General features: G+C 40.5%; 1 protein-coding gene across 1 annotated transcript in view; it reads left to right on the top strand.

The window, feature by feature from the left end:
• Positions 1-23,961, top strand: part of IL12RB2 (interleukin 12 receptor subunit beta 2) — a 70,349-nt gene that overhangs the window by 7,554 nt on the left and 38,834 nt on the right. The window contains exons 5-9 of the mRNA XM_036256423.1: positions 6,045-6,159; positions 7,083-7,267; positions 8,782-8,924; positions 9,897-10,047; positions 18,768-18,847. Coding sequence (XP_036112316.1) covers positions 6,045-6,159; positions 7,083-7,267; positions 8,782-8,924; positions 9,897-10,047; positions 18,768-18,847 — 674 coding nt within the window. The remainder of the gene's footprint in view (positions 1-6,044; positions 6,160-7,082; positions 7,268-8,781; positions 8,925-9,896; positions 10,048-18,767; positions 18,848-23,961) is intronic.

Raw genomic sequence — 23,961 nt, 5'->3', positions numbered from 1 at the left:
AGAGCATTAAATTAGCCTCAGCCATTCACCTGGGTTTCCAGCAGAGGGAGGGAGGACTGGACTGGAACCCTGTGGGGACACCCAGGATTTGGAGGGTGCTCAGTCTTTTCTGAGTCACAGCCACAAAGGACGATGGCCAGCTTGCTCCTTCCCGGCCACACAGGATGGTGACCAGCTTACTCCTTCCCAGAACTATGGGGAAAAGCAGCAGCCCCTCCCTCAGAGATTCAGCCCCTTCCAGGTGAGGCAAGGAAATGCAAATTGAGGCTCATTAACAACCAGCATCTGTCCCACCTCTGGAAATCCTCTTACACAGAACACCAGAAGGCTACATTCCAAGACCCTGAGTAACTGAGACTAATAGCCTCCAGGCAAAAAAACTAGAGGATAACTGAACCTTTCTTGAGCTTGCAAATCTACCCAGGAAAGTAAGACTTGACAGTGGTGTTTAACGTGGGCCCTCCCACACTCATCTAAACCCAGTAGAGGGAGCCACAAACAGCAGGACACCAACACCCACAGGGAAAATTTGGTAGGCTCCAAAACCCACTGAGACAGCCAAAATGGTGAAACAAAGAAACAAATCCCAAATGAAAGAATGAGAACTCTATCGAAGAAGAGATAAATGAAATGCAGTTAAGCAAGTTATCAGAGCTAGAGTTCAGAGCCATGATCTTGAGGAAGCTCAACAGCATGAGTAAGAACATCAACACCATGAGTAAAGCTATAGAAGCATTGAAAACCAACCACGTGGAAATAAAGCATGACGTAGAAGAAATAAATAACACATTGGAAGGACTAACCAGCAGAGTAGAGGAAGATGAGGACCAGATCAGTGAATTAAAAGACAGGGTAGAAAAAAATCAACCAATCAAAAAACCAAAAGGAAAAAAACAATTAAAAAACAGGAAGACAGCCCTGGCCGGTTTGGCTCAGTGGTTAGAGCATCGGCCTGTGGTCCGGAGAGACCCAGGTTCGGTTCCCGCTAAGGGCATGTACCTTGGTTGCAGTTTGTCCCCAGCCCTGGTTGGTCGTGCGGGTAGCAGCCACTCGATGTGTCCCTTTCATATCGATGTTTCTCTCTCTCTCTCTCCCTCTTCCTCTCTCTCCCTCCCACTCTACCTGTGCAAAAAATGGAAAAATGTCTTCGGGTGAGGATAAAAAAAAAAATAAAAAAAAACAGGAAGACAGCTTAAGAGAACTGTGGGACAACTGGAAACATAATAACATTCGCATCATAAGAGTCCCCGAAGAAGAAGAAAATGAGCAAGGGTTAGAGAATATATTTGAAGAAATAGTGACAGAAAACTTTCCTAACTTGGTGAAGGAGGAAGGCATTCAAGTTCAAGAAGCACAGAGAGCCCCAAGTAAGAAGAACCCAAACAGACCCACACCAAGACACATAGTAATTAAAATGCCACAAATTAAAGACAAAGAGAGAATCCTAAAGACAGCAAGAGATAAGCAACAGGTTACCTACAAAGGAACCCCCATAAGGCTATCAGCTGACTTCTCAACAGAAACACTACAGGCCAGAAGGTAATGGCATGAAGTCATCAAAGTCATGAAAAACAAGGATCTGAATCCAAGACTACACTATCCAGCAAGGCTGTCATTCAAAATAGAAGGTCAAATAAACAGCTTTCCAGACAAACAAAAAAGGCTAAGGGAATACATTAGCACCAAACCAGCACTGCAAGAAATGTTAAAAGGACTGCTGTAATTAGTAGAAGAAATAGGAAGAAAAATATAACCACACTAAACAAAAATGGCAATAAATAAGTACATATCAGTAATCACCTTAAATGTAAATGGTTTAAATGCGCCAATAAAAAGACACAGAGTAACTGACTGGATAAGAAAGCATGACTCACATATATGTTGTTTACAAGAGACCCACCTTACAACAAAAGACTCACATAGGTTGAAAGTGAAGGGATGGAAAAAATCTTCCAAACAGAAAGGAAAAAAAAAGTTGGGGTAGCAATACTCATATCTGATAAATTTGATTTCAAAATGAAGGCTATAACTAGAGACAAAGAAGGCCACTACATAATATTGAAAGGATCTATCCAACAGGAAAATATAACCTTGGTAAACATATGCACCCAATATAGGAGCACCAACATATATTAAAAAATCTTCTTTGTGGAATATAATGAACATAACAGTCTGAAGAACAGGGTAGTCCCAGAGAAGTGGAAGTAGGGTACAGACTGAAGAGGTGGGGTGTATAAACCACAGAACTTGTATGCATGTACAAGTTCCAATGGACTTGGACAACAAAGCTGGGGAGAGGGTGGGGAGGGAGAGGGAGGAGGGTGTCAATGGGGGGAAAAGGAGAAACATCTGTAACAAAAATAAATTTAAAAAACCATTTAGGTAACTTGTGGTTTATAATCACTTAAAATATTTTGTATAAGAAATGTTTGGATTAATAAAGAATAACTTACCTTCTAAAAAAATAATAATAACAATCATAATAATCATAACAATTTATTATACACTATTTTATTTTTAGAGGTTTTGATTTTCTGTCCTTTTCTCGGCATCAGCTATTATACATTTGTACTGAGGAGAATTAGATCTGGTTTCCTCTGGGACAGACCGTCTCTGCCAAAACCAAGTCCTGGGCTGCAGTAGAAACCTTGATTTCATGGTCCGGGGAACTCATATTGAGAAAGATGACTTGTGGGTTAAAGCCATGGTCTTTACAAATCAGAGTCTCTGCAAACTTTAATGAGTAAAGGTGAAGATGAGGACTAACCTTTTCATTATGTAAAAGTGCCAGGTATTTTGTATCTCATTTGGTCATCAAAAGACCTTACAAAGGATTAGGGTAAAGGTGGTGTTTTGAACATATGTACTCTCATCCCCCCTGAAATAAAACCAAGATGCAATAAAGAAAGTTTTCTAGAGGCACAAACCCTAAGGGACAAAAGGAATGGGAGGAGAGAGACAAGAACAGCATTTTGGAAGCTGGAAAGCAGGTGGACCAACGGTAACTGGCTTAGCCCACAGCTGGCTGTGGGGAAAGTCGAGATGCAACCTGATTTCATGCAGAAGCTCCTACCCCAGGAAGACTCAGAAACGGATGCTGCCATATACTTCTGGGCATGACAGTAAAGTGGGGTTGAAAATGAAAAGTTGATTGAAAGTCTATTTAAAAAACAGACTTTGATTTCTAAAACAGGATTCTTTGATTTCCTTCCCAATTCCATGTAGCCAGACAGTCACTGCCCCCACTACACTGGCATAAGACTGTGGGCTTGGTATCAGAGAGTCACTGAACCAGTTTCAGCAGTTTGATTGAGATTGGCAGTGCTATCCTGAAAAACAGAAGGATTGAAGGAATGTTTGCATACAGCTCCCATTAGATCCACTTCCAGGCTGATTTGAAAATCCTTTTCTGGAAAATCTGGCCAGGCCAAGAGGAAATATCTAAACTGAAAACAGAGAGGCCCCAGAAGACCTAGTCAGATCACCCTGGAGGGAAACCCAGAGTCAGCAAATACTCCTCAACTAACACACACAGAACTCCAGTCTTGAATGTAGTGCCCTGTTCCTATGTGTGAGTGAAAGTACAAGGATCTGAGGAAAACGTCTAACACAAAAGACAGAAACCAAAACAGACATGTGAAATAAAACGTATAAGCTAAGTGTAAGAGTGTATTTAGGGAGAGAAAATGTTAAAAAACAAAAACTACCCTTGATGCCCTTGGAGAACTAAGAGGAGATATTACATACAGAGCAAAATAGGATGCTATAAAAAGAAAATATTTGGAGACTAGAAAGTATGCTTCCCTCCCTCCCCAAATAAGCAGAAATAAAAAACTCAGTAGGAGGGTAGATATATAAAATGAGGAAGTTTTTCCCTCATACTAGAGCAAAGAGAACAAGAGTTTTAAAATATAGGGGATAAGATATAAAATTAAGAAGAAGTCCAACCTATGAAAACTAGGGATTTTTAGTAAGAAGAAAAACATAGAGGAGAGAATCTCAAAGATATAAATCAAGAATGCTTCCCAAACTAAAGGACAAAAGTTCACAGAATGTTTGAATTCCTTGAGAAGCCAAAGAGTGAAAGAAAATAGACCCTCATTAAGCACATCTTTGTGAAAATTCAGAATAGCGGGGACAAAGAAGATTAAACAATCTTCTGAAGAGAAAAAATAGACCATTACAGTGGCTCAAGAATCAGAATGGACTTGGGCTTCTCAACAGCAGCCTAGAATATAAAATACCACAAAACATGGCCTTGAGAATCCTGAATGAAGATGCTTTTCAACCTAGAATTTTATACTGAGCCAAAGTATCAGTCAAGAGTGAGGGTAAAGACCCTTTAACCTATGCTCAAAATATTTCTTCCCCTGCACTGTTTCCCAGGTAGCTACAGGAATATATATTCCACCAAAACACATAATTAAATCAAGAAAGAAGAAAGCATTGGATCTAAGAAACAGGAACTCCCACACAGGAAAAGAGAGAATTTCCAGGACACTGAAGATTGGCAGTCCCAGGATGACAGCTGTGTACCAGACATAGAAGCAAACCAGTCATATTGGAAAGTTCCCAATGCTCCAAGAAAGAGGGCTTCAAGAGATGAATCTGATAGAATTCCCAGTGCCTCTGAATATCTTTAACAGTGACTCAGATAATTGGCTTGAGAGTTTAGAACTATATTAATAATAATAAACATTAAACAAATGGAAAAACAAGAATTAACTCCAAAATAAACAAAAAGTTATACATAGAATGAAAAGTTAGTATAATTTTTACATGCCTCATTCAGAAGTTGTTTATATAGATGTATAAAGTGAATATGTACATATACATTAGTATATGTGTATAATATATGTACATACAAGGAAGAGTCTATTTTTCTAGGAAGAGAGTTTATTATTCCATTAAACAAAACTATATGAGCTATATATTATTATACCCATTTTATAGATAAACTGAAGCTTTGAGAGGTTTGCTTGGCAAGGTCACACAGTTGGCAATTACTTTGCCTGGTCTATGGCATGTACTAAGGACAAATATATATATATATCAATTACAGCTTTTTTTTTGGTGTGGACAATATCTAGGGCTTTAGTGGTATACTTGCTTTGTCTCACCCAAAAGAAACATCTTTCTACAGGTGGGTCTCAGTATGAGGGTAGAATATGATGACTCTTCTGAGAAACTCCTCACTTTGGGTTCTGTCTTTGACTATAAAATGTCTTCATTTAAAAATGCACACCTTATGATAGAAGGAACCATGTCTGGTGTGTACACCTTTTATTTCCACAGCTAGCCCTGTGCCTAGCCCATGGAAGCTACTCAGTGTCTATTTACATACATAATTAATTTACAAGTGTTCATAAAGTATGTACTCCAAGTGATGCTGCAGAAATTAGATTTAGGTGGTACTGCCCAGAAGAACATGAGTAGGGCCAGTGGGTAGAAATGTCTCACCAGAATATTTTAGGTCAATGGAGAAAAAGAATCCCTAATTTTTAAAGGTTTCTAATATCTGAGTGGGCTTTATTCTGGAAAGGTAAACTCAGCGTCACTAGGGTGACAGTAGCCCTGAAGATTCACCTGCCAGGGAGAAGAGGAGAATATGGTGGTGTAAGGCTTGGACTTAAGTCAGCCACACCTGGGCTGGAGCCCTGCTTCTGCCACTTTGTAGTTTTGTGATCTTTGGCAAGATACTTCACCTCAAAGTCGTAGCTTCTCTTCAATAAAGTGAGGACAATAATAGTATATATGTAATGTAGCTGCTGTGATGTCTAATTGAAAAAAACCACACCTGAAACACTTAGCATAGGACTTGGCATATAGTAAGTGTTTGATCCGTAGTTGCTATCATTGCCATTGTTAGTAGAAAAAATTCATGCCTCAGAGGCAAATTTGAACTTGGTGGGATCTAAAATAGATACCAGATTGAGTGTGGGACATATAAAGTACTGTTATCTTGTTGACAAATAATAACAATGTGACTGAAATATCACTTGTGTGGCATTTAAAATATATAGCTTTGCTTTTTATTTTTAAAGTTGTTTCAGAACAGCCTCAAAACTTATCTTGTGCACAGAAGGGAGAACATGGGATGGTGGCTTGCACCTGGGACAGAGGACGAGACACCCACCTATATACGACGTATACTTTACAGTGAGTGAGAGACTGTTTTTGCAGCTTTTTTGTGGATCTTCTGTAAAATGACATTTAGAAATATCTAATAGTTCTTGTTTTACCAACGAGAAGAAGCAATAAACAGCTCTAGACGATTAGATGCTTTTAAAACAATTCTAGTGTTCATCAGTTAAACTGGTTCATTCATCTAAAGTGTAAGAACTGATGTCTTGGGTCTGAGGTCTAACTCGGAGTTCTCTTCAGGGTATCTAAGGCCCATGCTACGGACATTCTTCCCTGCTCTTGGAGGGTAAACTGGCTGCATCATATATCCTTTTCTTTTTTGCAGATCTGGACACTTATGGTCATGATATATAAAATAGACTCTTCCTTGTGGGAGCTTTCCATCAGCCTAGAAGGAGTTTCTTTCCAGGCAAAGTTCACAAAGAGAGAGTCTGGGAGATTCTGTTTGCTGCAGTTGATTCCATAATCCCATCTAAGGATCCCGATGGGTTGCACTATGCCTTAGTGAGCAGCAGATGGGGAAAAGGAAGTGGGGCCCAGGGTTCTGGTTTGTACTAGGAGCTGGCACTTCTGTGCAGTAAATGTCAAGGTGACCATGGATCCTTTGGATCTTATCTAAGGAGCCAAGCTGTCATGCAGGGTTTGGGAAATTCAGACAGTATAGGTATCGTTACTCATCTATATGAACATCAAAAAATCTCAGTCCTACCAAAAAAAGGGATTGGGGGAAGTATGGTCCTATTTATGATCCTAGACTACAAATACTTCCATAATGCATCTTCTAGTAATAAGACTAACATTTAAAATATGTCTAGAATTTTAAGTATTTGAAAGTTTTGTTGTTTTGTATTAAAAGGAGAAAGTAGCACACCACATGTCCTACTAAACTCAAATTGTCTCTTTTATTTCTTTTTTCACAAATTGTCTTTTATTTACAGGTTAAAGGGACCAAAAAATTTAACTTGGCAGAAGCAATGTAATGGCTATGATTGTGACCATTTGGACCTTGGAATCAACCTAAGCCCTGAATCACCTGAATCCAGTTACACAGCCAAAGTTACTGCTAGCAATAGTCTTGGAAATGCCTCTTCATTTCCATCCACATTCACATTCTTGGACATAGGTACATTTATTATTTTTTTATTTTTTATTTTTTATCCTCACCTGAGGACATTTTTGCATTTATCTTCAGATAGAACGGGAGGAAGAGAGGGGGGAAGAGAGAGAGAGAAACATCAATGTGAGAGAGACACATGGACTCGTTGCCACCCACATGACCCCAACTAAGGTGGGGATAAACTGCAACCAGTTTCGTGCCCTTAGCAGGAACTGAACCCGGGACTCTCTGGTCCACAGGCCTCCTCTCTAACCGCTGAGCCAAACCGGCCAGGGCAACATAGGTACATTTTATTTCATTTTTTGTGGGTGTCATACATTGGCACATGAACATTATTTTTAAAATCACTCAAATGTTCTATATGTGAGTATTTCAAAAGAGGCAGCAATTGATGGAAAATGACCAACAGGCATAGGCTGAGGATAAACATTACTTTGATGCAAGTAAAAATGTGCATGATCCTAGAGCTATATAGAGATGGTTGTATAAAATGAGGTATTTAACATTATTCTCTACATTGGACAAATAGGAGCCCCCAGCTTCAAATTCCATGAAGGCATCAGCTGCCAATAATACCATCTGACTGAGAGAGGGTCCTGTGAGTTTATTCAGGAAGCTCAGTGTAGGCCCATCTTGGTAGAGGTTTCTTGACCCCCATGGCTACGCCATTGTTCTGAGTTAGGCTACATGTAGACCAGCTGGGCTGGAGCAGTCGGTGCAAACTACAACTAAAGTGCATCAAGGTTTAAATGCACCTGGCTCTTCGAATACTTATCTCCACTCCTCTCAGCTTGGTTGCTGGAATGAACCAGTCCAAGCACATTTCTGAGAAACTATAATTGGCCCTGTTGAATCAAAGACCAATCTCAGGCATTCTCAAGTTCTTCCCATCCCAGGTAGGACTGGGTTTCTGGTCTTCCTGAAGTCCTCGCCTCACGCTGTGTGTTTCTCTTCTCTCTTCCCACAGCACCTCTTCGCATCCATACTGCTAACTGTAAGTCTGAACATAGGCATTGACTGTGCATTTTCCTATCACGCTTCTACCTTCCATCTTTTTACATAGACATTTCTAAGCCACCTTTTCTCTCTTACTCTTTTCTTCTGTTCCCCTGTTCCTATGTCCATTCTAGCGACTTTTCTACCAACATTTCTTCTCCTGGAGCAGTTGCCACTAGCCACGTCTGCCTTCTCAGCCATGGGAACTCTCAGATTTGGCACATTCGTTTTCTTTATATCATTGGATTAAATGGAATCATCGCTATCATTAATGTTGGTGGTAGTTTATTTGGTGAAAATGAGGGTAGATTGACTGGAATTATTTTAATGATTTAGAAACAAATCAAACTTTTCCCTCCTTCTAAAAGCCAGGGACTTCTCTCTTGTTTATTTCACCAAATTTGGTGGTCATACATCTTAGAGATGAATTTTGTTCAACTCTTTACAGCTTATGTCAGTACATAAGACAATTTATGATTATGGAGCCTAAATCATACTTTTTTTTTGTTTATCCTGGTTACCAGTGAAGCCTCTTCCTCCGTGGGACATCAGAATCAACTTTGTAAATGATTCTGTGAGCAGATGCACTCTTCAGTGGAGAGATGAGGGCATGGTGCTGCTTAATCGACTCAGATATCGGCCCAGTAACAGCAGGTCCTGGACTATGGTAATGGTCGTGAGAGTGAAGGAGGAAAGCAGGGAGAGATTCTTATTATTACTGCACAGATCTCTGTCTTTTCATACCAACAAAATACTTAGTTTAAGAATATTTGCCCAAAATATAACAGAAAGTCAGATACACCTCTGTCTATGAAGAAATATCTTGAATTCTAGTCACTGATTTTGGAATATTTTAAGTTGCAAGCTTCTGTAGACCTGGATTCATTTTCTATATTTTATTTCTAATAAAGGGCTCGTTTCTCCTTGTTTTTCTATCCCCAGCCCCATTATTACTTTTTAGTAATTTTTTTAACATATTGGAAAGAGAAATACTAGAGATAATCATCCCTAGAAGCTTATATAGAATTTAATGTTCCAAAGATAAAGCCCCACACTTTGCTGTATTAGGCATTAATTTTTTTATAATACAAAGTATAAGATTATAATTCCTTCCAGTATTTCTGTAAACTATAATGTCTTATAATGACAAAGAATCAGTTTTACATATAACTGACATTCAAGACAGGCATATCTCTTGAATGTCCGCTATATGTAAACATTCTTATATAACTAAAGTTTTGAATCCAGTTCTATGTTGATATAAGTGTTAAAATATGCATCGATTTCTAATTGTGACCCAATAACAAACAATCTCTAGGGTAGAAACTTCTTCAAGACCTTTGGAAAATTGGTAGTTTTCAACCTATATTTCTTTTCCAGCTAGTTTTAGGATCCCCCTTGGAACTTAATAGATAGGTTCCTAGTCTCAGGAGTTTTTTTGGTTTTGTTTTTTGAGACACTATTATTTCAACTTAACATCATGTGTATTCAATAACCCAGCCATGTATATTTCTTCATTGAATGACATCCAAAAAAAAAATAAAAAGGGTTACCTGGTCTAGTTTTTTACCTTTATGTTAAAATTATTTAAATTAATGTAGTATTAATATGCACCTTTGAAAATCTTGTCTGATTGAAGGTTAATACTACAAATGCCAAAGGAAGACATGATTTGTTGGACCTGAAACCATTTACAGAATATGAATTTCAGGTTTCCTCTAAGCTACGTCTTCATAAAGGTAGTTGGAGTGACTGGAGTGAATCGTTGAGAACGCAAACACCAGAAGAAGGTATGTGTCCAAAGAAAGCAGGATGGTGAGGAGGGGGAAGAAAGAAAGGAGGAAAGGAGGAGGATGCACTGATTTCCTTGGAATAGAATTTCTAAAGTACCGATACTGATTGCATTAATTAACAAGTGAATTTTTCACATGGACTTGGGTGCCAAAACTGTCAGAGATATATGTTTATAGCACTAGGAAATTTTTAACATTAGGTGAGTCCTACTCCTGTTTGGCACATGTTGTCATGTTGGTTACAGGCTTATGGCTCAGTACTGTTTGGTTATAACTCTTATTTCTATTGCACTTAACTATCTCAGTAACTCTCTCATGCCAGATAATAAAACAATGGATTTTTCCTCTGTGCCAAATTTACACAAATTATGAAAAGTTCCATACTCTATCACTAATTGAGAACTTTTGAATATTTATATTCAGATGGTTATTTCCTGTGCTAAACCAGTATTTAATTTCATTCTTTCATAGTTAAACCTTGATACATTTTACCTTTTGGAGTCTATGAAAATTAATTTGGCTTTAGGAGCTACTAAAAGCTTGAAAGAAGGACGATTCTGGAGACATACATTTTAAAATAAAATTTAACATCCAGCAATCTTTCTCCTCCAAATATTGCAGCATTGCATTGCTTCAAGGCTTTGACTCACTGTTCAGACAAGTGCCCAACAGACTGCCCATAACCATGAAAAAGATATCAAATATATTTTTCAGTCTTATGAGCTTTCTTTTTGGTAATTACTGGGAAGATAATTTATTGAAGTATAATAAAATATTTTACTAAACCAAAAATGCTTATATGAGCTAATGCCAGTGTTAACAAATCTTTGGAAGCACAGGAAATAACCATCTGAATATAAATATTCAAAAGTTCTCAATTAGTGATAGAGTATGGAACTTTTCATAATTTGTGTAAATTTGGCACAGAGGAAAAATCCATTGTTTTATTATCTGGAGATTTTGTAACATTAGTGCTTATTTATGAAACTCATGGATGTGTGTATATATGAACTAGCCTTGTGATTAAGTTACATTTTCTATGAGCTAGTAATGGCTTTTGGTAATTGATGACACTTATCATTGATGACTCAATAACATTCAAATACCTAAAGAAACTATTAATAAAATAAAATTTCTGATATGCAGATGATAGGATAATTGTTTATTCTTCCCTTCTCCTTGTATGAATTGCATTTCTTTATTTTTAAAAAATGTTTTAAAATGAATTCATTCAACAAATTAGAATTTATTTCCTCTCTTTTCATGATAAAAAAATCTCTTAAATTAATATTGAACCATTTACTCTCTGCTTAAATGCTTGCCATTTTTATAATCCAGTGCTTACTCTTATTATCCTTTTATTACACATATAGTCAAAGTAATGTATTTTTTAAATGTACTTCATGGATTTTATTTTATTTATACATAGTTCAGATAAAATTCTTGGAAATGGGCCATATTTTATATCTAAGTTTAAGGTAGGAAATAGGCTGGGGGAAATATTTGTTATATCACATCAGGCTAAACAATAAACAAAGGAAACTCTGGGCTTGTGAATTCTTGTAATTCTTACTGACCCAAATTTGATAATGACTTGTTTAGAGATGTGTTAAAAGGGTTTTCTCTCTTTTAGAGAGATAGGAAGTGAGAGGGAGAGAGATAGAAACATCATTGAGAGAGAACACTGATTGGCCACTTCCTTCATGCCCCCCACTGGGGATCGATCAGGCCCACAACCTGGGCATGTGTCCTGTCTGGGAATCGAACTGGCAACCTCTTGTGCCTGGGTCAGCGCTCAACCACTGAGCCACACTGGCTGGATGGTTTTCTCTCTTTTAAGTGTTTATCTATTTAATTAAAAACCCTTCAAGCCCTGGCCAGTTTGGCTCAGAGGTTAGAGCATCGGCCGGCAGAACAGAGAGTCCCTGGTTCGGTTCCTGCTAAGGGCACGTACTTCAGTTGCAGTTTGTCCCCGGCCCCAGTTGGAGTCGTATGGGTGGCAGCCACTCTTTGTGTCTCTTTCACATCGATGTTTCTCTCTCTCTCTTCCTCCCTCTCTCCCTCCCACTCTATCTGAAGATAAATGCAAAAAAAAAAAAAAAAAAAAATGTCCTCGGGTGAGGATGAAAAATAAATAAAAACCCTTCAAAATAGGACAGTAACCTTCTCATATTCTATAAAATAAACCACCATCATAACAATGAGTGCAGCAACTTGCTATGGTTAAGAACTCCTGGATGGTTGTGAACTGAACCAATTCCTCTCTCAGAGTGATTGCAGGCATTCATAAAGAGAGAAACCCATGCTCCAAAATAGACCATGGTCCCCAAGCTCTGCTGGCTTCCTTCCCATGTCTGAATCTCCCTTTTTGTTGTTTCATCTTTCTGTGGGTGATTGTAGGACCTCTTTTCTCTTATTCTAAGTTGCATGGTTTTCACCTCTTACCACTATTTCTGTCATCAGTTTCTTTATGAAACACCAACTGATGTAAACCTAAAAGGTGTGAAATTTTTTTAGCACGCCTTCCTTTTAACCCTTTAAATATGTACTCATATGTAACTTGGCATTTAAAAAATTACTAGTAAGCTTTTTTTTTTTTTTTTTTTTTAGTTACTCTAAAACTGAATGATTCTTTGCTGCCAAAACTGAGAGCGAAATGTTGTCTCCTGGTAGATTGGGCGCAGTTATTTATACTGTGTCAGCAGAAAACGCGACCATTATTTACTCCACATGGCCTTTTCCTATGTCATTAAATATAACTACAGTGATGGTCCTCCATGAAAAACACTTTTTAAATGACCACTAAGTAAGGGGTAGGAGGAAAGAAACCACTGTGTTTAGGACAACCCCACAGTCACTGTCCACCAAAGGCAGGTTTGATGCTGGGAACTGAGCAGCCACAGTTTGCTTCTAGTGGCAAAACACTCTGGAGTTTAGGCTGCGCATGTCCAGACATGCCTGAGAATATGTTCAGGTTTTGGGGGTAAGGTGATCCCTCACCCTCAGAACACCCGGGAGGAGGCTCCAAAATAAAGATGAATGAGCCATTCCTTAGGACTGTATTATCACTTTGGTGTTTCACCATTTTTTCAAGTCTTATTTTCAAGTTTTGGTCTTGCTAAACTTTACTTACTAAAGTGTTACATTCTCCTACTTGTTCCAGAATGGTAAAGCAGGAGCCCTTCCCCACCCTGGTGGTGTTGGGTGACTAGTGAGAGGTCCCCAAAGAGGGAGAAAATGCAGGCTTACCCGCTGCACCCACGCTTTCTCACACTGAGAAGCTTGGCAATTCCTTCATTCATTTGTAATTTTAAAATGTTGCTAAAATTGGTGAGGTGTGAACAATTAAATGCTAGAGGTTATTTTACCATCTTGGTTAGCAAGCATTTCATAACAGTCTAGCTTAGAGGTCAGCAAACATTATTGTAAAGGTCTAGAGAGTAAATACTGTATTTTTGGCTTTGTGGGCAATACAGTCTGTCTCAACTACTGAAATTTGCTATTGTAGTGCAAGCAGCCATTGAAAATGTATACTTAGACAAAGCTGTGCTCCAATAAAACTTTATGAACACTGAAATTTGAATTTTATGTCATTTTCACATGTCACTAAAAATGACTCTTCTTTTGATTTGTTTTCAACTATCTAAAAATGTGAAAATCAGCCCAGCTGGTGTGTCTCAGTGGCTGAAGTGGCCAGTTCGATTCCCAGTCAGGGCACATGCCCAGATTATGGGCCTGATCCCCAGTGTGGGGCACACAGGAGGAGGACGATCGATGTTCTCTCTTGTCAGTGTTTCTATGTCTCTCTCCCTCTTCCCTCCTCTCTCTCTCTCAACTCAATAAAGAAAAATTATTTAAAAAAAAGTTTTGTAATGTAAAAATCATTATTAGTAGTACACAGGCTATACAAAAACAGGGAATGTGCTGGTGTGGCTCGGTTGGGCATCGTGCCATGCACCAAAGGGTTGCTAGTTCGATTCATAATTGGCACATGCCTGGGTGGCATATAGGAGATGGCTGATCGATATCTCTCACTCATGTTTCTCTCTCTCTCTCCCCCACCCCCTTCCTCTTTCTAAAAATTAAAGAAAAGGAGCGGGGTGCCAGTTTGGTCCATGAGCCATAGTTTGCTGACTCCTAAACCAGTTAAACTTGAAGTATCATAATTATGCGCTAGGTTTGGCAACACCGGGTTTATTGCCCACCAGAAGTGATGGGCACAGAACCTCAGCTGGTATGGATGAGAATGAGTGTGAGGTGAGGAAACAAAACAGCGACAATTCACAACTCTTCAAGAAGGTATTTGAAGGGGAGCAGACATGCAGGGCAGTCGCTGGGACAGGATGTGGTATTGGGAAACGCTTTCTCTTTGTTTTTGGTTTTAGGATTAGAGATAATATAGTACAGTGATTTTCAGCCTTTTTCATCTTATGGCACACATACACTTTTTACTAAAATTCTACAGCACACCAAATATATAGTGTATTCTTTGCCGATCTGACAAAAGAAAAATAGGTATAATTTTTATTTGTTCACACCAGACAGTTATTGTTGTGTTGGCTATTGTCATTTTTTATTTTACAGTCTAAGGGGAAAAGGTCAGTGCTCCTGACTAAATAGTCAAGTATTACATATGTTTTAAAAATTCTTGCAGCACACAGGTGAAAATCACTGATATAGTATATTTATAAAGCAATGATAAGGGCCCAGCAGAGAGAGAGATGTTAATGACACAGTAAAAGTGGGGGAGAGGTCCTGGATAAAGCAAGAGAGAATGGGATTCAGAACTCGGTTAGGAATTTTGATGTAGGCAGAGATGCTTCATCCATTGTAAAATCAGTGGGGGTGCTGTGTGAGGGAATTGGTGAAGTCTGAACATTTTCATGGTGGAAAGATGAGGAAATTCCTGCCTGATTGCTTTCTTTCACTCAGTGGAGTGTAAGTGAAGGCATCAGATGAGAGAAACAGATCACTGAATGTGGGTAGATGGAGAGACTGACAGTACAGCCTTTGAGAAGAAACACCCATGCGGATGATAGGCCATCAAGAATAGAGACACAGCCCTGGCCGGTTTGGCTCAGCGGTTGGAGCGTCGGCCTGCGGCCTGCGGTACAGAGAGACCCGGGTTCAGTTCCCGCTAAGGGCACGTACCTCGGTTGCAGTTTGTCCCCGGCCCTGGTTGGTCGTGCGGGTGGCAGCCACTTGATGTGTCCCTTCACATCGATGTTTCTCTCTCTCTCTCTCTCTCTTTCTCTCTCTCCCTCCTGCTCTATCTGAACAAAAAATGGAAAAATATCCTCGGGTGAGGATAAAAAAATAAAAAAATAAAAAGAATAGAGACACAGGTGAAAGAGCCAAAACCATCAAAAAGGAGGGATGGGGGGTCTATTTAGGTCTTTCCAAGGAGGCACAGCAGATGATAACATCTGAAGGCAAGAGTTTATCACTAAAAACTTGTCTAATCAAGCAGGTGTTTATAACATGTATTTGAAATGAATTGTTTGAAACTAGATTTTAGATGAATCTATCACAGCCTAAGGAGTGGCCATCAAGGAACCAAGGCAGTGAATGACTTACCTCTCTTGCCCTGCTTAGAATAGGACTTGGACCAAAAAATGTTTGTGCCTGTCACTTAGTCCACTGCCTGAAACCACTTGAGACATGCCTTTTCCATACTTTACTTTTTGTTAAATTCTCCAGTTTCACTGTTCTTGGAGATCTTTATTCTTCTCTTCATTTCCTGCCTAAACCTTGGTGGAAGGATGGCTTTTTATCCTGATTCAATTGCTCTTGTCCACAACTCTGCAGAACCCTGGCTTCAGATATGGATGCTGATCTGAGAAGCAACACATGGCTTGGCTCTGATTGCTTTGGCACACACACTGTTTCATAGAATCCTAGAATCTTAGGATTTTAGTTGAAAGGACCCTCCAGGTCATTTAGTCCAACCTCTTGCCTAATTTAGGATCTTTTCTCTTTTCTTCATCTTGGTGACTCTAGTTAACTCTACAATTTTTCCCTTTACATAGGAGCTACTCTCACCTCAGGAGAGCCGACTTCCATTTCACAGTATTTGTATATTTAATCAGTGGTATCCATTTGTTTTGTAATCTCTTTGACATATGGGCCTTTGACTTTCTTTTTCCCACCTGCCTACAGTTGTTTTCATCTGTCTTTTGCTAGCTAACACTGTGGTTAGAACTTCAAGTGATTTTGTGACATTTGACTACCAAAGATTCTCTTTAGTATTAGCCCTTACATTGTGTTCAACAGCAGTGGTTTGACACCCCTGGTCATGAAATTCCACACTTTGAAACTCATACAGATTCAACTAATGATTTTTCTCCCATAGTGGCTTACACTACAGGTAGCCACCATTAAATTGTCAGTTTTGCTTGCAATTTCTCCTTTGAAGAGCCTATGATTCTCGAATTTGATTTTTAGCTCTGTGATAATATGATAGGTTGTAGATTTTTAATGAGGCAATGAGTGTTCCCTTTAAAGTTCTTACCAATATTAGTTAACTGAAGACATTTAGCGCTTTGAAACAAGTCAACTGGCTTTGACACTGAGCATATTCACGTTTCCACAGCCTGATTATGTGTCAATGCCTGGATTACCTGGTTTGTGAAGTGTTCAGATCTTGGATCCACTTAATGAACTGTCATGGGAGAGCAGGGTCTTTGGAGATCTCGGCTCAGCTCTCAGTTTTGCCATTTACCAGCTTTATGTCTTTCATAAATCATTTAACCTTTGTCAGCTGTAAAATAGGTGTAATCACAGGCACCCACTGCAATGTGTGAGGGTTAAGTGAGATAATGTCTATGAAGTGTCCAAATATTACCTGACACGTGGTAAGTGGTTAATACACGTCAGAGTCCCTTTCTTTCTGTTGCATGTGTGTTTTTCCTTATTTGTGTCTGGACTAGCAGAAAAAAAGTCCTGGATTGATCCCTAGGTCACTCTTCATAATCCTTAAAGACTGAGATTTTCAGAATGTCTTATGTATGTATTTCTTACTGCTAAATCCTCACTTCAAGGGTAAATACTACCACTGGTGAAAAGAGAGGGAGAAGAAAAGAAAAAATCAAAAGGAAAAAAGGGCCAGAGAGACAGAAAGTGGAAGTGACAAAGGAAGAGAACAGAACATGGAAGAGGTGTACCTACCAGAGAATTGAAGTATTAGAGAGAAATCATAAGCCTTCTCAGGACCGGGCAACTGCATGGTGCAAAATGAAGACCACAGGCTATACAATTAAACAGACCTGTGTTCAAAGCCTGGCTTCTCTGATTATTAGTTCTGGGACCTTGAACAATTCCTTTATGTCTTAGCACTTTAGTTTTCAAATGAATAAAACAACAGCTATGTTTACTGAGTGTTTACCATGTACCAGCACTCTTCTATTCATTTAAATTCTCACAATAGCCCATGTGGTGTGCAGAATTAGGATCCTCATTTGACAGATGAGGAAACTAGCTTAAGGACAGGGTTAACATTTGCTCAAGATCGCAGAGCTGGGATCTGCCCATAGATGGTCTGGCTCTGGAGCTCACACTTTTGCCACTGCACTGAAGCCACATATGCACGGTGGTGGTGAGGACATGAGAATGGGCCCCACAGGACCTGCCCATCGTATGTGCTGGGACGTGTGCTCCCTTCCTTCCTTTCTTTCTCTTCTCTCCCTGGCTGCTTGTCTTCTGTTGTCCAGGTGGAACTTAATTTTCTGGGGATTTCCATCTGGTTAAATCGAACTTGCTCCTCCAGAAGGAACCCCATTATAGCCTCACCTTAAATACACTCTAAGTGTCACTGTTAAATAAGTGATGCTGCTGCAGTTGAAGCCTCCTTTCAGGGGTTGCTTCTTATATTGATCCCACCCCTGGCTATATGTCAAAACAAATATGGTAGTGGGAGAAATGAAACTACTTCACCTACTTACACACACACACACACACACACACACATACGTACATGCACACACACACACAGGAGTTGATGATTTAGTGTCTTTTCAAGCACGTCTGATTGACTTTCTTAATTAAATTAAGTCATATTTGACCCGTCTTATAGATTGGTAGTTATTTCTTCTATCAGTTCAGCTTGTGTTTCAGCATCAAGTAGATTATATTGCCTGATTTGTTTATTCATTATTTAACAAAGAGTTATTGGGAGACTATTATATTCTAAGTATGGTGCTAGGTAGGAGAAATATTAAGACATGAAATAGGCCTCCCTTTCAAGTAGAGCATTGTCAATGATCATAAAAACAATTAATTGTACTACAACACTAGGCCAGGAATGGCTATGAACACAAAGTTTATTGTTTGTATTTTTTACTTTTACAGGATCAAAAAATGTTTTCCTTATGTCTTTAATTTTGGCTGATAATTCCTTATGCATTCCAATAAAAAAGAAATAACCACACATACTTTATTTTATTAATATATGTTTTCAGAGTAAGTTAGGAATCTAATGTCCTCCTCATCACTTTTCTAAAGTTTGGTTTCAAGGTAACTGTAAGCTTCCTATGGCCAAAGATACATATGTTCTTTGTTTATCATAAGAAAAATAAAAAAACTGGGGCACAAAGGAAATTGAAAGTATGTTATAATCTTACTATCCCAGAATTATTTATTAAATAACCCATTGACTTTTAAAGGTTTTATATTGTGTATATTTACATATGTGAAAATATGTTCTTTCCTCTTCAAATCAGAGCCTACGGGAACGTTAGACATCTGGTACGTGAAACAGAACATTGACTACAGTAGACAACAGATTTCTCTTTTCTGGAAGGTAAGTTTTCAGTGTCAATTTAACATTCAGGAGAATTACATAATTGGGTTTTCTTTTTGTTTGTTTTTATTGAGATATAATTGACATATCAAGAGAATTGTATATTTGAACAATGTCTGTCAAAGACAGAAAAAGACCTTTTATTCCCACAGTGGCTCTCATATGAGGCTTCAGAGACTTCGTTGAAGCTCATTTTCTCAGCCGCATCTTCATGATTTTTGATCAGTGTCATTATCTTTTGCCAATCAGGGTGGGAGCTCTGACTGAGTCCTTCCCCCATACAATCACATCTTTTTTCTCATCAAGGTCCCTTCCCAGCCCTCAGCATGTCCACCCTCAGACCTCACTGCAGCATCTCTTCTGACTCCTGTCCCTCTCTGCCCACCCCTCTCTCCTAATACAGTGTGCCCAGCAGTGCCATGCCACCTGGCTTGTGCACTTTTGGGGAAATTAAAGATGGGAAATCTGTAGATGTGGATATTTAGGAATATATTTTCTTAGTCGTTGAGAAAGGAGAGGGAAGGCTGCCCTACCCCAGGGACACAAATAATAGCAAAAAAACCCAACATGAACAGGAACAGAAAGCAGCTCCTCCTCAGAAATAGTAGGAAAACAGTAGTAAATGGAACAACCTCCAGAAAACAACGCGGCCCCATGTGATCGCAGAACATGCAAATTCCCCAAAGTGCTGAAAGCTGGCGTTGTTGTGGCATTTCATCCTTACCCAGACCCTGTGAGGGGGTACTAGGCATCCCCACTTAACAGATACAAAAACGGGGGGGTCAGAGAAAGGAAGTTCTTCCCAAAGTCACCCAGCCGCTGAGTGCAGAGCTTGGACTGAAACCCGACCCAGAACTCTTTCTGCTACATCATGACTCATCTTTGTGGAAAGAAAATGCCATTTGAATTGAGCTCCTGATCGGCATGCTCATAATAAGAGGTTTCAGGTGAGCTTTACTCCTCCTTCCCCCTAAACCTCTCATTACACCTCTCCCAGCTAAGGGCAAATGGACAGTTTGGAGTTAGGAAGCTGGTGAGCACAAAACCAGAAGGGTCAGAGCAATGAACACGAAGTCCTCTGATGGGATTAGCATGATAGATTTGGATAGTTGCCGTCTTCTTCAGATTGCAGAAATGAGCCTGGCAACCTTGAGCTCTTCCTTCCTCTTTTCCTCTCTCTCTCTCACACACTCAAAATGTCTGGTATAGGAGGAGACTTGGTGAGTCATAATCAAGCTTTTTGACATTAAAACCACAGCTTAAAATTTATTTTAAAATAAAGCCGCTTGTACTAACAAGATACTTCTCAAAGCAAGACATATAAGGCAGCCATAATTTGAATATTATAGAAGAACCCACATCAGTTCTTGGCTCTTGGTTTTCATTTTCACAAGTGAGTGACGGGTTGAAACCAAAATTTCTACACCCATAACGATGTCTCCTCTTAAAATGTCCTCAACAATGATCTGAAAAGATACGCTGTTTTCTTAGTCCCATTTCACACCCCTCTACTCCGGGGTTTCTCTGTAGAATGGGAGTAAATGATACTGGCATCTATGTAACTGACAAGCCCATTGTGGGGATTTATAAATAAGAGGTCACAAACATAGAAAAATCACTGGGGCCACACCAAAGAAAAATTAAATGGTGCCACATTATGATTTTTTTTTTTTTTTGTTACCGCATCCGAGGACATTTTTGCATTTATCTTCAGGTAGAGCGGGAGAAGAGAGAGAGAAACATCGATGTGAGACACATCGACTGGCTGTCACCCACACGACCCCAATCAGAGCTGGGGACAAACTGCAACTGAGGTACATGCCCTTAGCGGAGAACCAAACCCAGGTCTATCTGGTCCGTGGGCTGAGCCAAACCAGCCAGGGCACATTATGAATTTTTATCCTAATGGTGAAAACAACACACACCCAGTGCCATGGTCTGTGCTTCTCACTGTAACAGAGCATTTAGAACAGGTGGATCTTGGTGCTCTGAAACAAGTATCCGTTAAATAAGAAGAAACAGCCATCAGCCATCGGTAGTACTAGAAAAGGTGCAAATGCAAATCTTTCTCTGTTTCTCATTTTGATCTTGCCCCTAATCCTTACGAAACATTGGTTATAAAATGAAGTCTCTGCAGGGATCTTCTGAGACGGAGAATTCCACTTTGCTGTCCGTGCCATGATGCACATCTCTTGCTGTTAGAAAATCTTCCCTTATGTGGAACCAGAATTGTAGATGCTTGGACTGGAATTGGCTTGAATAAGAAATAAAAAATGCAAATACTGGAAGTTTCTATAGTTTGATAGTGGTCATGACAGGGCACCTTCAAAACCCTCAGTAACAGTCCAGCCTGAGAAGCTCTTTAAGGAAAGTTGGATCTAGTCCTCAGTGTTGCAGGGCCGTTACTAGGTGAAGTCCTTTTTGACAAATCCTGGGCTTCTTTCCTGGCCCCAGACAGGCACCTCGCCTGGAAGTGGGAATAAACACTGGCCGGAGTTACTGAGATGAGCAGGCCTGCTTTGGACCACAGACCACAGAATCAGACCTCTAGCGCCAAAGGGAATTCAACCAGCATGCAGTCCTAGCACCCCCTTTACAAATGTGGAAACGGCTTTAGGGGGGTGAAGTGATTTCCAGTGAGAGGTCACATGGGGCTTGTTCCTGGGAGCCTTTCCCAGGCAGACATCACTGCCCGTTCTGTTTGGAAACACTCCCACCCCTCCTCAGACGGGGATTCCTCGTGCCGCTCTCAGGCAGGCTTGGGGATTTGACAGGGTGGTGCCGTGACACAAGGGACTCACCTGAACGGCAGACTAGGAAGAAATGCTGCAGCCAGATAGGTGCTCTGTGGTGGGGCCAGACTAGACCTCACTGGGGAAGGGAAGCACAGCACGCGTGTGGTGGGCTTTTCAACTGTGATTAAAAAGTTGGGGTAAACTGTGTTGGGGGAAGTCCAAACGGGGGACACCCCACCACAGCAGAGAGGGGAATTTCAGGTGTCGGCAGCAAAGGAAGCCTCAAGTAAAACCCCATTAGCCTGTGAACAGTGAGAGCCCCATTTCTCTTGCAGATGGGGAAATGTGAGGTGACCTTTCATTTTTGCAGGATGTTTACATTAGAGGAGAACCACCAGGTGCTGAGTGGGTACAGTCCCTGTGAATGTGAGTATATGTGGGCGTGTATGTGAGTGATGTGCGTGCATGTGTGTTGTATGTGTGAGTACAAAGGGTGTGCGTGAATATGTGTGTCTTTCATATGCGTGAGGGATTGGAGTGAGTGTGGGTGCAGTGTGGATGTAAGTGCATGTATGTGAGTGTCTTCGTCCATTCAGGCTGCTGTCACAAAATGCCATGGACTGGGTGGCTTACAATGACAGACATCTCTGTTCCTTGAAGTTCTGGAGTCTTGAAGTCCAAGATTGGGGTGCTAGCATGGTTGGGTGAAGGGTGTCCTCTAGATTGAAGACTTATTATTGTATCCTCACATGGTGGAAGGGGCTAGGGAGCTCTGTGGGGTATCTTTTATAAGATCATTAATCCCATTCATGACAGTTACCTCCCAGAAGCCCACCTCCAGACATTGTCACATTGGGCATCAAGATTCCACCATGTGAATCCTGGGGACACACCGACATTCAGACGATAGCAGTAAGTGTGCCTGTTTGGAAGGTGTGCATGCGGATGTGAGTATGGGTGTGAATGTGTGTGAGAGTGTGAGTGTGTGTGAGTGTGAGTATGTGAACGTGTGTGAGAGAGTGAGTGTGTCTGAGTGTGAGGTGGTGTGTGTAAGAGTGAGTGAGTGTGAGTGTATGAGAGTGAGAGTGTGTGTGAGAGTGAGAGTGTGTGCGTGAGAGTGAGAGTGTGTGAGAGTGTGTGAGTGAGAGTGTGAGTGTGTGAGAGTGAGAGTGTGTGAGTGAGAGTGTGAGAGTGAGAGTGTGTGAGTGAGAGTGTGAGTGTGTGAGTGAGAGTGTGTGAGTGAGAGTGTGTGTGCATGTGTGTGCGTGAGAGTGAGAGTGTGTGTGAGAGAGTGTGTGCGTGAGAGTGAGAGTGTGTGTGAGTGAGAGTGTGAGTGTGTGTGAGTGAGAGTGTGAGTGTGTGAGAGTGAGAGTGTGTGTGCGTGAGAGTGTGAGTGAGAGTGTGAGTGTGTGAGTGAGAGTGTGTGTGAGTGAGAGTGTGAGAGTGTGTGTGAGAGTGTGTGCGTGAGAGTGAGAGTGTGTGTGAGTGAGAGTGTGAGTGTGTGAGTGTGTGTGAGTGAGAGTGTGAGTGTGTGAGAGTGAGAGTGTGAGTGTGTGTGCGTGAGAGTGAGAGTGTGTGTGAGAGAGTGTGTGTGAGTGAGAGTGTGAGTGTGTGAGAGTGAGAGTGTGTGTGAGAGTGAGAGTGTGTGCGTGAGAGTGAGAGTGTGTGAGAGTGTGTGAGTGAGAGTGTGAGTGTGTGAGAGTGAGAGTGTGTGAGTGAGAGTGTGAGAGTGTGTGAGTGAGAGTGTGAGTGTGTGAGTGAGAGTGTGTGAGTGAGAGTGTGTGTGCGTGAGTGTGTGTGCGTGAGAGTGAGAGTGTGTGTGAGAGAGTGTGTGCGTGAGAGTGAGAGTGTGTGTGAGTGAGAGTGTGAGTGTGTGTGAGTGAGAGTGTGAGTGTGTGAGAGTGAGAGTGTGTGTGCGTGAGAGTGTGAGTGAGAGTGTGAGTGTGTGAGTGAGAGTGTGTGTGAGTGAGAGTGTGAGAGTGTGTGTGAGAGTGTGTGCGTGAGAGTGAGAGTGTGTGTGAGTGAGAGTGTGAGTGTGTGAGAGTGAGAGTGTGTGTGAGTGAGAGTGTGTGTGCGTGAGAGTGTGAGTGTGTGAGACCTCTTCTTTGTTCTGGTTCCCACATAGTTACTCATCTTCCCACCACTTGGTTTCTCCTGAAAGCTGCATTTCCTCAAAAATATCCCGTACTATTTTTTTGCTGCAGTTATTTTTAAGAGAAAAAAAAGATTTTCTCTGTTGAAGCTAAAAAGTACAACCTAATCCATGAAGTTCAATAGAGATACCAGGTATTTTTAAAACAACAAATGCAGTAACACTTGGAACAAACAGCCCCTGCTGTGAGAGGCCTTCGCAGAGGCTCCAGCAGCCTGTCCTCCAGG

This window comes from Molossus molossus, unplaced genomic scaffold (assembly GCF_014108415.1).
Source record: "Molossus molossus isolate mMolMol1 unplaced genomic scaffold, mMolMol1.p scaffold_m16_p_12, whole genome shotgun sequence".
Taxonomy (NCBI): Eukaryota; Metazoa; Chordata; class Mammalia; order Chiroptera; family Molossidae; genus Molossus; species Molossus molossus.
The sequence above is the reverse complement of the archived record's forward strand: the minus strand, read 5'-3'. Positions and strand labels throughout refer to the sequence as shown.